The following is a 15,868-nucleotide window of genomic DNA, read 5'->3' on the forward strand; positions in this document are numbered from 1 at the left end:
ATTATCATCATTGTAGTCATTACTACATAAACATTTTGTCATTTTGCTGACGCCCTTATTCAGTTTTCACCATTGTAGTCTCCTATGACAAAGTGAGTGGCCAAGCAGGCCTATGCCTTCTTCAGTGCACTTGGGTTTTGGAATTTGATCTTGAGACCAGAGATAAGAGTGCCCTTTACTAGCCCTCCAAATGTACTTTAAGCAGGATCTCATCTTCCAGGCAGGACACAAGCACTGAGAGAACGGGGACATTTAATAGAAGAACTTAAACTATAACCAAAGGAAACATGACTAAAAGACTGAAATACACCAAACAAATACAGACCAGACACACTGGGAATGGAGGAACTTACATAGGAACAATGATTATGGAAACAGGTGAGGGTGATTAACAACAGAACAGGTGTCCGTGATCCAAACCAGGGAGAGAGGACATTGGATCTCACTGGCACGACAAGCCTGCTATGCCAGGATGTGACATTACGCTGGTCTGAACCACAGGACACATGTACTGTATATACACTGTCTAATATGAAGGACAGATGTTATATGTAATTTATTACTTAGTGGCATATCTGGTATGTCTCCATCCCTAAATCCACCACAGAGGTTAAAATCAGTCCCTCACATCTGGACCTGTTGAGGGGATTTCAGAAGCTGAACATTCTCAACTGTTGGACTGGTGTCTGTGGGAGGGAAACTAAGATTTACATAGACAGGGTTGGGTGGTTCTACATGTCCCAGAATAGAGCAGCACTGTCACCAGATGTTCACCCTTTTCCCAGGAGGTTGGAGGTAGAGAAAACTGAATAACTTCACTGTGATATGAGTAATAAAATACTTTTAGCTAAACACAGGAGTCATTATCACATTTTTGAGAAACCAAGATATTGACACATGTTTCTTATTGTTCTACTTTGAGTCTATTCAGTCATATCTTTTAGTCAAGAATATCAGAAACATTCAGAAATAGATTAATACAAAGAGTACATGTCAACATGTGGCCAGATCTGCTGTAAAACTTGGATATCATATTATTTATTTGTCATTCAATTTGTCATTATTTGTCATTCAATAAGATAAAGTAAATTTAAATTAAATGAAAGACACAGCAACAAATTTTCTACGAAGGGAAATCTTTATTTCTATCTATTCATCAATGCATGAATTGCGAACATTTTACTATCTTATGTTTGTATGAACTATTTATTGATTGATAATGAGGTTGCAAGTAAGAACATATATAATAAGCTAAAACATTTAACACTTCTAATTAACCACATCTGGCATTATTATTATTTAATTGTCATTCAATATTTGCAAATAAAATATACTTTAATTCAATGAAAGACAACAACTTATATTTCCTACAAAGGGAAATCTTTATTTTCATCAACGCATAAAAGCAAATGTGTGTTATAACAGTACAAGCAGACCATATCATATCTATCAAATGTCCATCTACAGAGAGGATGGACACATGAACTCATGCAAAGCTCACTGTTAGTCTACATGAAAGTGATCAATAAGACAAAACATCTGATGTCAAAACAGAGTAAAAGCCAAAGAACCAGCAGCCTCTCTTCACAGGGTAATGTGACAGACAGGTCCTAACCAGAACAGTCATCCCTCCTCAGGGTCTTGGTGACTGGTGTCTGGGAGGTCTTCTGGGCTTCACAGGTCACCTCTACCACCTTGGTCCACTCCTGGGCAGTGAGAGTCAGGGTGCTGCTCCAGCTGTATAGACCATCCTTCTCCAGGACTCCGGAACTGGACTTCTGATTCTTGTTGTTCCCGTCCACTTTCCAACTCAAGGTCCAGTCTGAGGGGAAGCCCTTGTTGGCCAGACACATCAGTGTGGCTGTTGTTGTACTGGACAGCTCCTCACTAGAGGGGGGCAGGATGGTCAGGGTGGGAGCAGTGTTACCTGGAACAAACAGAACACATCAACTGCATCAACTAATGGTTAAAATATTTATTATAGCAACACACATTTATTCAAGATAATAATTGGTGAAAGGTAAGAGCATATGTCATAAAAGGTTACTATACAAAGCAGATTTAGTAAACATCCAAGTATACAATTATTTATTTTACTCCCTAACTATTGAGCAACATACAAAAACCTCCTGCTCATTGGACAAGCTGAATTTCTTTAGACTGAGGTTAAAATAATGAAATCAACTATAGTATTAACACATCATCTTCTAAATTTGCAATTAATTCTTTATATTTTGCATTCCCTAACACTGACCATGAAACAATCTTCTGTACAGTATGTTTGTTCATACAAGTAATTAACATTTAAGCTGATAGCCTATTATCTTTAAAATAATGCAGGTACATTTTAATCAAATTAAGTAGATTGAATAACATTCATATTTAAATGTGCCTCATTTTAATAAACAATTGTAAATCATCTAGATAAATGACACATTTTTAAATCCTCAATATCATGGCCAAATTTACGAAACAAGATCAAAACATGCAACAAACATCAAAAGGTGAATAAAGAAGTTAATTGTCTTGTTTACTTACTTCCAACATCCAGTCTGGTGCCGCTACCAAAAGTGTCCCACAGTGATACAATCCCTATTAATGCTCATACAAAAACCTCTCTGTGATGATACAGCTGTAACAGTGAAGATCACTCATGTAGAATCACATTTAACACAAATATATTTTAATACCTTCCCAGGACAGTTCCTATGATCTGTTTCTTTAAAAGGAAATGTATTTTTTAAATCCAGATATTTACATGTTTTCCTTCAACTGTTTATCTGGTATTACCCTATCCTGTAGGTACAGTCCATCATTACATCCAGTGTTTGTATTCCTCCATATGGTCCATAAAGAGAACAGCCATGATAATTGTGATCCATGTTCTATATTCCTTTATTAAAGATGTTGGTCTCTGATATAACAGTTTAGGTAAAGTCACAGAGGACTGACAACACTACCAGAAGAATCATACCAACATATATTTAGAGAAGTAGCTGATTCATTTGAGGAACTTATAATAGAGGCCAGTCTTGGGTGACCAGTAATATTTGATCAACAGAATACAAATCTATTTGTGAGTCATACAATTTAACATCTTTTACTGACCTTAATAGAATATTACCTGTTTGAAGTTATATAATGTCAAAGACATTCTAATAAAGGGATCCTACTGAAATTGATTAGACATTGATTTGCATAATGCATCTACCAAGAGGCTCTTATAGTGTTTATAACCCTGTGAGTTTTACACTTCATGACTGAGATCTGTCCTTCATGACAACTGAACCCACAACAACCAAGATGGCTTCATAGCCATCTTCATCTGGACACTTGCTTTCTGCTTTCAAGTTTTCAAAGTAGTTACTTCTACACAAAGTAATTTATATAGTCACAGAATGTAAATGTCAGTATATTCAGACTCCTGCAGACACAGAGACAGAATTCTGGGCCTTGGATGACATATACAGTCACATCCCAAATAATTAGAATATTGTGGAATATTGTTTTCCTTGATTCAAATCAAAAAGTGACACCTTCATATATTCTAGATTAATTACACATCAAGTGAAACATTTCAAGCATTTTTTGTTCCAATCTTGATGATAACTGCTTACAGCTCATGGAAATCAAAAATCCAGTACCTCAAAATATTAGAATAAAACATTTACACTACAGTAATGCCGACCTGAGTATAGCTCAAATCAGCTAATTAACTCAAAACACCTGCAAAGGTTTCCTAAGTATGTTCATTTAGACACTCAATACTTGGTCGGGGCTCCTTTTGTACGGATTACTGCATCAATGCAGCGGCGCCTCCTCCGGTCACTCGTGTGGAGTCTAGTCATGCTCTGGAGAGGAAACTCCAGAGAGCTTTGCCAGAGAAGTACGACTGTAATCTGCGGGTTCCTTCTCCAATGTGAGTTGTATTTCGGGGACCAGCCGATATCCGACTATGAGAAGGTGACCGTGATAATCTCCCTTCTCACTGGGCGCACCCTTGAATGGGCTACGGCACCTTGGGACAGTGGTTCCAGGGATTTGAGGGTGTTTCCCGGTTCATGGCCCAGTTTTGTTCCGTATTCAACCATCCGGCAGAGGGCAGGGATGGGGGCGAGCGACCCCTTTTGGTGGAACCAGAGCCTATGGAGCTGGGAATCACCAGACCCGTCAGAGGAGAGAGAACGCTGGAGTAGTCAGGGGCTGTGTCTGTTCTGCAGGGAGAGAGGGCATGGAGAAGGGGGGCTCCTTGGCCCAGACACAGAGCAGGAAAGGGGTGAGTACCCAGACTGAGCAACTTGGAACCGTGCTTGCCTTGCATTTAAGCAACATAGCCAGCCTGTTCTGCTACCAAATTGTTCTGTCTGATGGTTCTTTCTTCCACCCCATAACAGCCCTGATTGACTCCAGAGCTGCAGGGAGCTTCATCGACCAGTCTCTGGTTACTGCCCTACTGTTGCTGTTGCGCCGTTTGAGGTCCTCAATTCCCATACAAGCACTGGGTGGTCGTCCTGTGGGGTCCGGCTCCATAACCCACGTGACCCGCCCTGTCACTCTTACCATCAACGGCTGCCATCGAGAGAGACTGGAACTACTGGTGCTGTTGTCCTCCATACATCTTGTCATCCTGGGCCTTCCGTGGCTTCAAAAGCACAACCCCATCATCACCTGGAGTAAGTGGAAGGTTCTTGGATGGTTGATGAGGTATTGGAATGCTTGCCTGGCCGTCACGTGTGGAGCTACGTCGGTTGAGAGCCCAGAGGGCGCCCTCCCAGGGAACATCCCACCTGAGTATGTGAACCTGAACAGGGTGTTCTCAAGCAAAAAGGCCAGGTGTCTCCCTGGGAGAGCAGGGGTACATTCGTACATGCTTCAGCCAGCTTCTATTTTGTGAAGAAGAAGGACGGGGGGCTGAGGCCTTGTATAGACTAGAGAGGACTGAACTCCATTACTGTAAAGTACTGCTATCCCATGTCCCTCTTTCCGTTGACCATAGAACGTCTTCACCTCTGGAGCACATACGTGCGTGGCATCATGCGTAACTCGGATGGAGACGAGTGGAAAATAGCATTCAGCACGGCGTCGGGCCACTACAAATACCTGTGATGCCATACAGGCTAGCCAATGAGCTGGCGGTGATCCAGGCTTTTCTCAATGAAGTGTTCCAATGTTGGAGAGGTACGTAGTAGTATATATAGATGACATCTTGATTTACTCTCCAACATACTCACAACACACACCACCACCGTTTCCTTCCTTGGATACCACATTCCTCCGGAGGGCGTATGGATGGAGGAGCTAAATGTAGAAGCGATGGTTCTTTGATGGTCTTCCATTCCGAGGTCGGGGTTGTGGCAGTCCTCTCCCAGCACCACGGAAACCCCCCTCGGCTACATCCCTGTACCTCATATTCCAACAAACTCTCTGCTGTGGAGAGGAACTACGACGTGGGTGACCGAGAGCTACTGGTGGTGGAAAACCACCATTGCTGTGGTGGTGGACTGAGTTCTGATTGGTCTGCCAAATCACTGGTTTCTGTCATAACACCCATAGTTGTTCATTTTAGAAATGTCTGCTTTTCTATTCTCTGGTATGTAACTCTGGTCTTTGTTTGTGACAGAAATTATTGTGTTTCCACATAGAGAAGGAGATGAGGTGTCGTGCAACAATGTTTATTATGGGATAGGCAGTCTGGTAGTCGTTAGGCAGGCAGGGTTCAGACAATGGGTTAGATTATTGAGGTACAGAGGAATAGGCTGGTTCAAGGTCGTAATGGGTGATCCAAAAGGCGAACAGAAAACACAGGCATAAACAGACAAGGGGTAACGGGAACATGGACGCCACCTGGTGGGGGGTGGAGACAATAATGAGACAGGTGAAATAATTCAGGGTGTGACAATGGTGGAAAAATCTGTCTGCCTGTCTTTGAAAAAACAATTAATCCCTGAGTGCCTGATGTGGAACGCCCTCTCAAATTAGCTGTGGCTGTAGTTAAAGAGCAGGGCTATTCATCTCAAACACTTCTGGTTTTCATCCTTTTTCTTAGGATTAGGAATAAGTGACACCACTCCAACCGGAGACAGGAGTATCCCATCCCTGAAAGTGACTGGGTTTGACCACTTTGTATTGGTGGAACTGGATTTTAGGCTGTTTTATAGATACTTCTGAAGAGTCCAAATATTATTGTAACAGATAAAATATATAGGTTGAGTATAAAATTGCATTAGAATTATCAAAGATAGCAGTTCTCCAGGAATTTGAGATTTTGCCAGAGCAAATATGCATACAGAGAAGCTGAGCAAAAAGCATGGAAGAACGTTTAAAACAACTTACGTTGGTTTATTTAAATATTTATTTGGTAATTTTTTCCTCCCACCGGGAGGAGACCCTGGGGAAGACCTAGAACACACTGGAGGGACTATGTCTCCCGGCTGGCCTGGGAACGCCTCGGTGTCCCCCCAGAAGAGCTGGAGGAAGTGTCTAGGGAGAGGGAAGTCAGGGCATCTCTGCTTAGAGTGCAGCCCCCGCGACCCAGCCCCGGATGAAGCGGAAGAATATGTATGTATGTATGCACTTTGGTTTATAACTAAAGTTGTGGGGGTTGGATAGCTAACCTAATGAAAGACCAAATGACTGGTCCTGAAAAATTGTTCCCCAATCCACTAGGGACACATTCCCATCTGTAAAACATTAACATTCCAATGATATCCTACGAAAAGACACAAAGGATGTGGATAGTATTTACCAGGGCTTAATGTTAATAAACATAGCAGTGGATAGTATTTACCTGGGCTTAATGTTAATAAACATAGCAGTGGATAGTATTTAACAGGGCTTAATGTAAATAAATATAGCAGTGGATAATATTTACAAGGGCTTAATGTTAATGAACAAAGGGTACCTATGTAGAAGGTGAAGAATATCCCCTGACTCTGATAGACACTGTATGTACACTCACCTAAAGGATTATTAGGAACACCATACTAATACTGTGTTTGACCCCCTTTCGCCTTCAGACTTCGTGGCATTGATTCAACAAGGTGCTGAAAGCATTCTTTAGAAATGTTGGCCCATATTGATAGGATAGCATCTTGCAGTTGATGGAGATTTGAGGGATGCACATCCAGGGCATGAAGCTCCCGTTCCACCACAGCCCAAAGATGCTCTATTGGGTTGAGATCTGGTGACTGTGGGGGCCATTTCAGTACAGTGAACTCATTGTCATGTTCAAGAAACCAATTTGAAATGATTCAAGCTTTGTGACATGGTGCATTAACCTGCTGGAAGTAGCCATCAGCGGATGGGTACATGGTGGTCATGAAGGGATAGACATGGTCAGAAACAATGCTCAGGTAGGCCGTGGCATTTAAACGATGCCCAATTGGCACTCAGGTGCCTAAAGTGTGCCAAGAAAACATCCCCCACCCCATTACACCACCACCACCATGTTCTCATTCTGTTTACGCCAAATTCTGACTCTACCATCTGAATGTCTCGACAGAAATCGAGACTCATCAGACCAGGCAACATTTTTACAATCTTCAACTGTGCAATTTTGGTGAGCTCGTGCAAATTGTAGCCTCTTTTCCTATTTGTAGTGGAGATGAGTGGTACCTGGTGGGGTCTTCTGCTGTTCTATCCCATCCGCCTTAAGGTTGTGCGTGTTGTGGCTTCACAAATGCTTTGCTGCATACCTCGGTTGTAACAAGTGGTTATTTCAGTCAAAGTTGCTCTTCTATCAGCTTGAATCAGTCGGCCCATTCTCCTCTGACCTCTAGCATCAACAAGGCTTTTCGCCCACAGGACTGCCGCATACTGGATGTTTTTCCCTTTTCACACCATTCTTTGTAAACCCTAGAAATGGTTGTGCATGAAAATCCCAGTAACTGAGCAGATTGTGAAATACTCAGACTGGCCCGTCTGGCACCAACAACCATGCCACGCTCAAAATTGCTTAAATCATCTTTCTTTCCCATTCTGACATTCAGTTTGGAGTTTAGGAGATTGTCTTGACCAGGACCACACCCCTAAATGCATTGAAGTAACTGCCATGTGAATGGTTGATTAGATAATTGCATTAATAAGAAATTGAACAGGTTCCTAATAATCCTTTAGGTGAGTGTAAGTGTCCTTTTGTGTTTGGCTCAGGGTCTCTTAACATCTCCTGTTCTGTCACCTCTATGAAGTAGAGTCTGGGATCACATCCTGTATATTGAATATGTGACCAACTCAGGTTTGACTACAAATTCCTCTCAGAGGTTTATAAAAGCAAGTCTACCTCACTCTCTCTTCCTGTGAATGGTGTCAGACCCCTTCTCTCACTCTGGGTCTGTCTTTCTTTCTCTTTACCTTCTATTTGGTTCAAGGTCACCAGGCCATGAATCTTGTGTCATGCTTAGATTAATGCTTTGTTTATGTCAAGTACTGTATTGGAATGTGAGCAGTATTGCCTTGTTTAAAGTTATCATCAAATGTTGAAAATAGATTACTTTACAAATATCCATGTCCTATGACATAATTTCCATGTAAGACTAATGTGATGGATCTGCTTGATGTATATTTACTGAATAATGGTGAATAGAGAAAAGACCAGAATCTTATTTGCATAGTGATGATGCTCTGTATAGAAAGCACATGATTCAGTGATCTGGGAGTGTTTATAACCCTGTGAGTTTAACACTTCATGACTGAGAGCTGTCCTTCATGACAACTGAACCCACAAAAACCATGACTTTTATAACCATCTTCATCTGGACATTTGTCCTCTTTTTCAAAGGTAAGATTTGTTAAATGTAACATTGAAAAATTATAATAAAATCTACAGAAAGGAATGATATATGGCAATGCTATTATGAATATTACGTACAATGTGTTACTATGTTTTATTCCATTAATATGGATGACCTTATTTTATTTTACAGAATCCAGAGGACAGTACATACTGACTCAGTCACCTGCAGTTCAATCTGTTATAACAGGAAAATCAGTTACTATGAACTGTATAGTCAGCAGTAATGTGTATAACAACAATTATCTATACTGGTACCAACAGAAACCTGGAGCAACTCCTAAACTCCTAATTTACCGTGCTAACACACTTCAGTCTGGGATTCCATCTAGATTCAGTGGCAGTGGATCTGGGAGTGACTTCACTCTGACCATCAGTGGAGTCCAGGCTGAAGATGCAGGAGATTACTACTGTCAGAGTTTTCACAGTGGTCCAGTGTTCACACAGTGATACAGAGTCGTACAAAAATCTCCCTCAGTCAGACTGCACAGTGACTGAACTGTTACAGCTGGGACCTACTGCAGGTGTTGAGGGGGAAGAGACAGTGACATGGAACACTGATCAGTAGAGGAAGTCATTTTTAAATAAGATTAGAAAATATATTTAGATCACATGTTCTCCATCATCTTCGTAGTCAGGGCACAGACCTATATGATGTGGCTTAAATGACCAATAAGGGCTCCCCAGATATGCCGGCAGCCATTCACCCGTCAGCTTCTACACACACATCAGTTTCAATGTGCATCACATAGATGGATAACACATGTCTGTCTGAGTGAATGGGGGCACCGATGTACAAGAAGGGCCAGGAGCTCAAGCACCCCTTGGGGTCTATCTGTGCTCGTGTCTGGGGGGCAGTGAAAATTACATGGAACACTGGTCAGTAAAGGTCAACTTTAAATTTGATTCAAAACCATCGTAGACATCACATTCTCCATCATAATCCTTATTTTCATTATTGTCTTTTAATATTTACAAAATATTGTAATTTAGCTATAACTCCTATTCAGGGTGTCTTACTAACATGGAAGATGGAGTTCAAAACCGAAAATATATATATTTTCTGTAACAAGAGGAAGTTGGTAGCTGGGGATGATGTGGTGAAAACAGGGCCAGATTGGACATTTAGTCATGACACCAGGGTTAACACCTGTACTGTTAAGTGCTGCAAGATCTTTAATGATCACAGAATCAGAACAACATTTTACTCTCCCATATGACAGTGAACTCCCTAGCAAGCCAATGTCTTCTTTAATGCTTTTGTGTTTTGGGATTTGATCTTCAGACCAGATAGAAGAGTGCCCCTTACTGCTACTTTAATCCTACTTTCAGCAGCATCTCATCTTCCATCCAGGGACCAACCAGGACCGACTCTGTTTAGCTTCATATACAAACCATCAGTGGGATGCAGGTTTCTATGTTGTTGTCATCATCATCATGGTTGTGACGTGTTACATTTGTCATGTTCTGAAAGTGCATCAACCAAATTACTGAAAGTATATAAACCCACATTATCAGTCTATATGAGTGAATTTGAGGTTACAGAAGCATCAGGCCCTCAAATGATATCCCCATATCCAAGTATTGATGTGATTATCTAGCATTAAATTAACTGTCTTCATGAACAGATTACAGACCATGAATAAAACCTGATCCTGGACTGAAACATAAGACATGTGCAGTACATACACAAATATGAAGGATGTTGAAGTGTATGAATGTATGCTTATTTATGTTTAGATAACAAAATAACATCTGTTTATTTGTACACAGGAAGTCATGCTCATTCAAAGTGCAACAATAAACAGCCAATGGGCTTACAGTAATTCTGTCCTCTAAGTCTATAAAGCTGAGGTAAGACCGGAGGTTCTTTGAGATTAAATGAGATTGAGTTCATTAGACATTGTGTCTGGAGACCGAGTCTGTAACATCATGAACAACAAACCATCAAATGCTGCAATAAATAATTTAATTACTCTCTCTTGACGACCGGGTACATGATCATTATTTCAAACACTATATGAAATGTCTGATTTCTAACGAGGATAAAACACATTATCAGTAATGAATTATTTAGTGGCATAATTACATAGCGGTGGATGTCTCTGTCTCTGAATTCACCATGGACATTAAAACCACTCCACTCCAGGAGATCTAGACCTGTCGAAGGGATTTCAGAAGCGGAACATTCTCAACTGTAGGACTGTTGAAGGAACTGGATTTTGACACTTTTAAGATTAATTCCAAATGAAGCCAATTAATGTGTAAATAGACATAGAATTGACGTTTCACTTCCTTCACTGGTAATGTTCACTACTTGATATATATGTTACATTTGTCCCTACTGTGCCCTCTGTTTCTCATCCTGTGTCTCCCTAAACCTGACACCACACCCCAAGTGCTCTTTCCCTCTCTATGTGTATGATTATGTGAGTGGAGACAGTTGTCTCCCTAAACCTGCCATAATTCCCCCAGTGCTCTTTCCCTCTCTATGTGTGTGATTATGTGAGTGGAGACAGTTGTCTCCCTAAATCTGCCACCACTCCTCCAGTGCTCTTTCCCACTCTATGTGTGTGATTGTGTGAGTAGAGAGAGGTTTGTCTCCCTAAATCTGCCACCACTCCCCCAGTGGTCTTTCCCACTCTATGTGTGTGATTGTGTGAGTGGAGACAGGTGTGTCTCAGAAACCTGGATCCATTCCCAAACTCCTTGTTTATCAAGGAAGTACTCTTAACTACATGGGATGCAATTCCATCCAGACTCAGTGGCAGTGATCTAGGGAGTGTGTTGTGTTCAGATGATCTAGGGAGTGTGCTGCGTTCAGGTGGTCTAGGGAGTGTGTTGTGTTCAGGTAGACTAGGGAGTGTGCTGTGGTTAAGTGATCTAGGGAGTGTGCTGTGTTCAGGAGATCTAGGGAGTGTGCTGTGTTCAGGTGGACTAGGGAGTGTACTGCGTTCAGGTGGTCTAGGGAGTGTGTTGTGTTCAGCTGGTCTAGGGAGTGTGCTGTGGTTAAGTGATCTAGGGAGTGTGCTGTGTTCAGGAGATCTAGGGAGTGTGCTGTGTTCAGGTGGACTAGGGAGTGTACTGCGTTCAGGTGGTCTAGGGAGTGTGTTGTGTTCAGCTGGTCTAGGGAGTGTGCTGTGTTCAGGTGGTCTAGGGAGTGTGCTGTGTTCAGGTGGTCTAAGGAGTGTGCTGTGTTCAGGTGGACTAGGGAGTGTGCTGTGTTCAGGTGGTCTATGACAGGGCCCAGGGTGTGACCTGACAGCAGACCTCACAGACTCTCCTGACTCCACAGGACTGTTGTAGCGGAGACACAAGGTCTTATAGTGGGATTGGGAGAAAAAGGGGGGAAATAAAAAGCAATGGGAAACTGGATAATTTCATTCATTTTGATTTACGTAGAACAAACAATCGCACAATATATTTTATAACTGAATACAAAAACAATCAGTCAGTAGTTAATAATTGGATTCACTGTTGTATGTCCCATTCACACTTGTGTTCTTCGATAACATACCCTGACGTTAAGTTAACCACCAAGTGGGGCATGACTTTAAAAATTAATTGCCAAATGGCTCTTCATTAACATTTTAATATTGATGGTAAAATTACATACCATTACATTAACATTCTAATGCAAATCACATAATTGCATTGTCATTTTCCTATTGATCGAAATAATGCAGGCAAAAGTGGAAAATGAAAAATGCAATGTGTGATTGCATTAACATTTGAATTAAGTTGAGTATACGCTTCCATAATGTACATCCAGTTCAAATCTAAGGTTTTTATGTTGTCCTCTGAGCACTGCGTGACCAAAGATGTCCATTATTGGGCCAGCTTGGTCAGCCTTTAATCAACCCTAAAAAATACATTGTCATATTATATATGAAGCCTCCTCTGTCTGAGTGACTGGACTCCTGCAATAGTGGTTGGACCTCACTTTATCTGTGCAGAAAGTTACATTTGTATGTATTTATGTATGTAAAGCCCTATTTGGGTGAACTCCCTCTTTACCTCTGTAGTCGGGTCTCCTTCACCACTACCAGTTACCACACTCGGATTTGCTAGATGGCAAGTCCCCAGGGCATTTACACTATTGGACAGGACTGCCTCCTAGTCTTGTGCCCCAGAGCCTTGGACAAAAAGACTCTAATTGCTTCCTTGGGCTGGATCATTTTGTTTAATTGTATGGTACATTGCTGTATGTTTTAATTATGTAGTATATTGATTTCTTCTGGCTTCTTGGCCAGTTCTCTCTTATAAAAGAAGTTTCAATGTTTCTTTTTTCCGCTGGTTAAATATATTTAAATATATTCAAATAATATAATAAAACAGTGCTGGTTAATATATAGAACCTTCAAATGAGACCAACCATGATTGAAAATACAGTTAATTGTATCTGATAATCATCACAATAATACTATGATATTCAGTTGCACAAACTGAAACATGTTAATAAATGATCTTATTAAAAAAAGATTTGGCTTTGTGTGATAAGGTAACACATGCTGGATAACATATATTCAAATAATTGGAGCTTACTCAGACTGCAATAGACTCAAAACAGTAATTTGCTTAATCCAACTACCCAGTTCCTCATATAGTGTTTAATAGCCCAGTGCGTCAAAAACTTCATGACTGAAAGCCTTACTTCTTTACTAATGAAACCACAACAAACCATGACTTGTATGGTCATCTTCATCTGGACGCTTTAAAGGAAAATAAAATTTGGTTTCATCTTTAGGTAATGAAAAGTAAAATATATGAGTAAACTAAACGACTTTTTAGAAAATGTTACTAATTACAATTATTATTTTCTCTATTTCAGAATCCACAGGACAGGTTACCGTGACTCAAGCTCCTGTAGTTGAAACTGTTCTCCCAGGACAGACAGTCTCTCTGAAATGTAGAACTAGCAGTAATGTTTCAGGTAGGGACCCCTGCTTCCCGTATGGCCTGGTACCAAGAGAAACCTGGAGGAGCTCCTAAACTCCTAATTCACTATGCTAAGACACGTGAGACTGGGATTCTATCTAGATTCAGTGGCAGTGGAGATTATAGTGATTTCACTCTGACCATCAGTGGAGTCCAGACTGAAGATGCAGGAGATTACTACTGTCAGAGTTACCGCAGTGGTTGTGTTCACACAGTGATTCAGAGCTGTACAAAAGCCCTCAGTCACAATGAACAGTGACTGAACTGTTACAGCTGGGACCTACTGGAGATGTTGAGGGGAAAGAGACAGTGACAAGGAACAAAGTTTTCCATCAATATCGTAGTCAGGGCACAGACCTACAGTGGATATAAAAAGTCTACACACTCCTGTGAAAATGCCAGGTTTATGTGATGTAAAAGAATGAGACAAACATAATTCAAGTCAGAGCTTTTTCCACTTTTAATGTGACCTATAATGTGAACAATTTAATTGAAAAACTGAAATATTCAAGGGGGAACAATAAAACCTTGCAATAACCTGGTTGCATATGTGTTCACACCCTCTTATAACTGGGGATGTGGCTGTGTACAGAATTAATCATTCACATTCAAAATCATGTTAAATAGAAATCATTACACACCTGTCATCATTTAAAGTGACTGATTAATCACAAATAAAGTTCAGATGTTCTAGTAGGAATTCCCTGACATTTTCTTAGTTGCATCTCAGAGCAAAAGCCATTGTCTGCAGAGAGCTAACCATCTTTATGAAAAGATGAGAAGAAAACTGGTCAGGGAGGCTTCCAAGAGGCCTAGAGCAACATTAAAGGAACTGGAAGGTACTGGCTGTGTGCTACATGTGAAAACAATCACCCGTATTTTTCATATGAATGGGCTATGGGGTAGGGTGGGAAGATGGAAGCCTTTTCTTACAGAGAAAAACATCCAAGCCCGGCTGAAGTTTACAAAAATAAACATCAAGTCACCCAAAAGCACGTGGGAAAATGCGTTATGTTCTGATGAAACCAAGGTTTAACTTTTTGGTCATAATTCCAAAAGGTACGTTTGGTGCAAAAATAACACTGCACATCACCCAAAGAACACCATCACCACAGTGAAGCGGGGTGGTGGCAGCATTATGCTTTGATGCTGTTTTTCTTCTGCTGGAACGGGGCCTTAGTAAGGTCGGAGGGAATTATGAACAGTTCCAAATACCAGGCAATTCTGGCACAAAACCTTCAGGCGTCCGTTAGAAAGATGAAGATCAAGAGGAAGTTCACCTTTTAGCATGACAACGAACCAAAGCACACATCCAAATACACAAAAGCATGCCTTCCCCAGAAGATGATTAATGTTTTGGAATGGCCCAGCCAGAACCCAGACCTGAATCCAATTGAACATCTGTGGGGTGATCTGAAGAGGGCTGTGCACAGGAGATATCCACGCAATCTGGCAGATTTGGAGCGCTTTTGCAAAGAAGAGTGAGCAAATATTGCTACGTCAAGATGTGCCATGCTAAATGACTCCTACCCAAAAAGACTGAGGTGCTTCAACAAAGTATTAGTTTAAGGGTGTTCACGTTATATGTCACATTAAAGGTGAAAAAAGTTCTGACATGATTTATCTTTGTCTCATTCTTTTACATTACAAGAACCTGGCATTTTAACAGGGGGGTGTATACTTTTTATATCCACTGTAGGTATACATGTCTATAATAAATAATGAAGAATCATTTTATGTGTAAATAGACATTGAATGACATTCTTCGTTTCCTTCAGTCCCCCTTTTGGGTCCAAAAGGACACACTTTGTAAGCATTCACATTAAAGTAAGATTATCCAGGAAATGCAGTTACATGATTACAGAGAAACAATAAGAAGTGTAAAGCAAAGAAAATGAATTTAATATAAAGGATTTGAAGACATATCATTAACTACTAATAGCAAAGATCAGCGATCACTACTATGAAAGTAAAGAAATGAGTCGTTGTTCTTTAATTGTTTGAGATTGATAAAGATAGTGAAAAAGACAGGCTAAATTTAAGAGCAACAAACTAGGCCACACCCCATGAGTATTGAAGGTGGTATGTTTTGTAGAATAATCATGTGGCTTGATTTTAAGCCAATAAGACATTATAGCCAAT

The 15,868-nt window shown here is 40.7% G+C and overlaps 1 gene segment (V, D, J or C); it reads right to left on the bottom strand.

The window, feature by feature from the left end:
• Positions 1 to 1,358: 1,358 nt before the first annotated feature.
• Positions 1,359 to 4,091, bottom strand: LOC105010107. The segment is given in 3 exon segments: positions 1,359 to 1,927; positions 2,539 to 2,592; positions 4,019 to 4,091. Coding segments are annotated over 3 exon segments (444 nt in total).
• Between the last annotated feature and the right edge of the window lie 11,777 nt (positions 4,092 to 15,868).

The sequence above is a fragment of the Esox lucius genome, chromosome 21 (assembly GCF_011004845.1).
Source record: "Esox lucius isolate fEsoLuc1 chromosome 21, fEsoLuc1.pri, whole genome shotgun sequence".
In the NCBI taxonomy this organism is placed as follows: domain Eukaryota; kingdom Metazoa; phylum Chordata; class Actinopteri; order Esociformes; family Esocidae; genus Esox; species Esox lucius.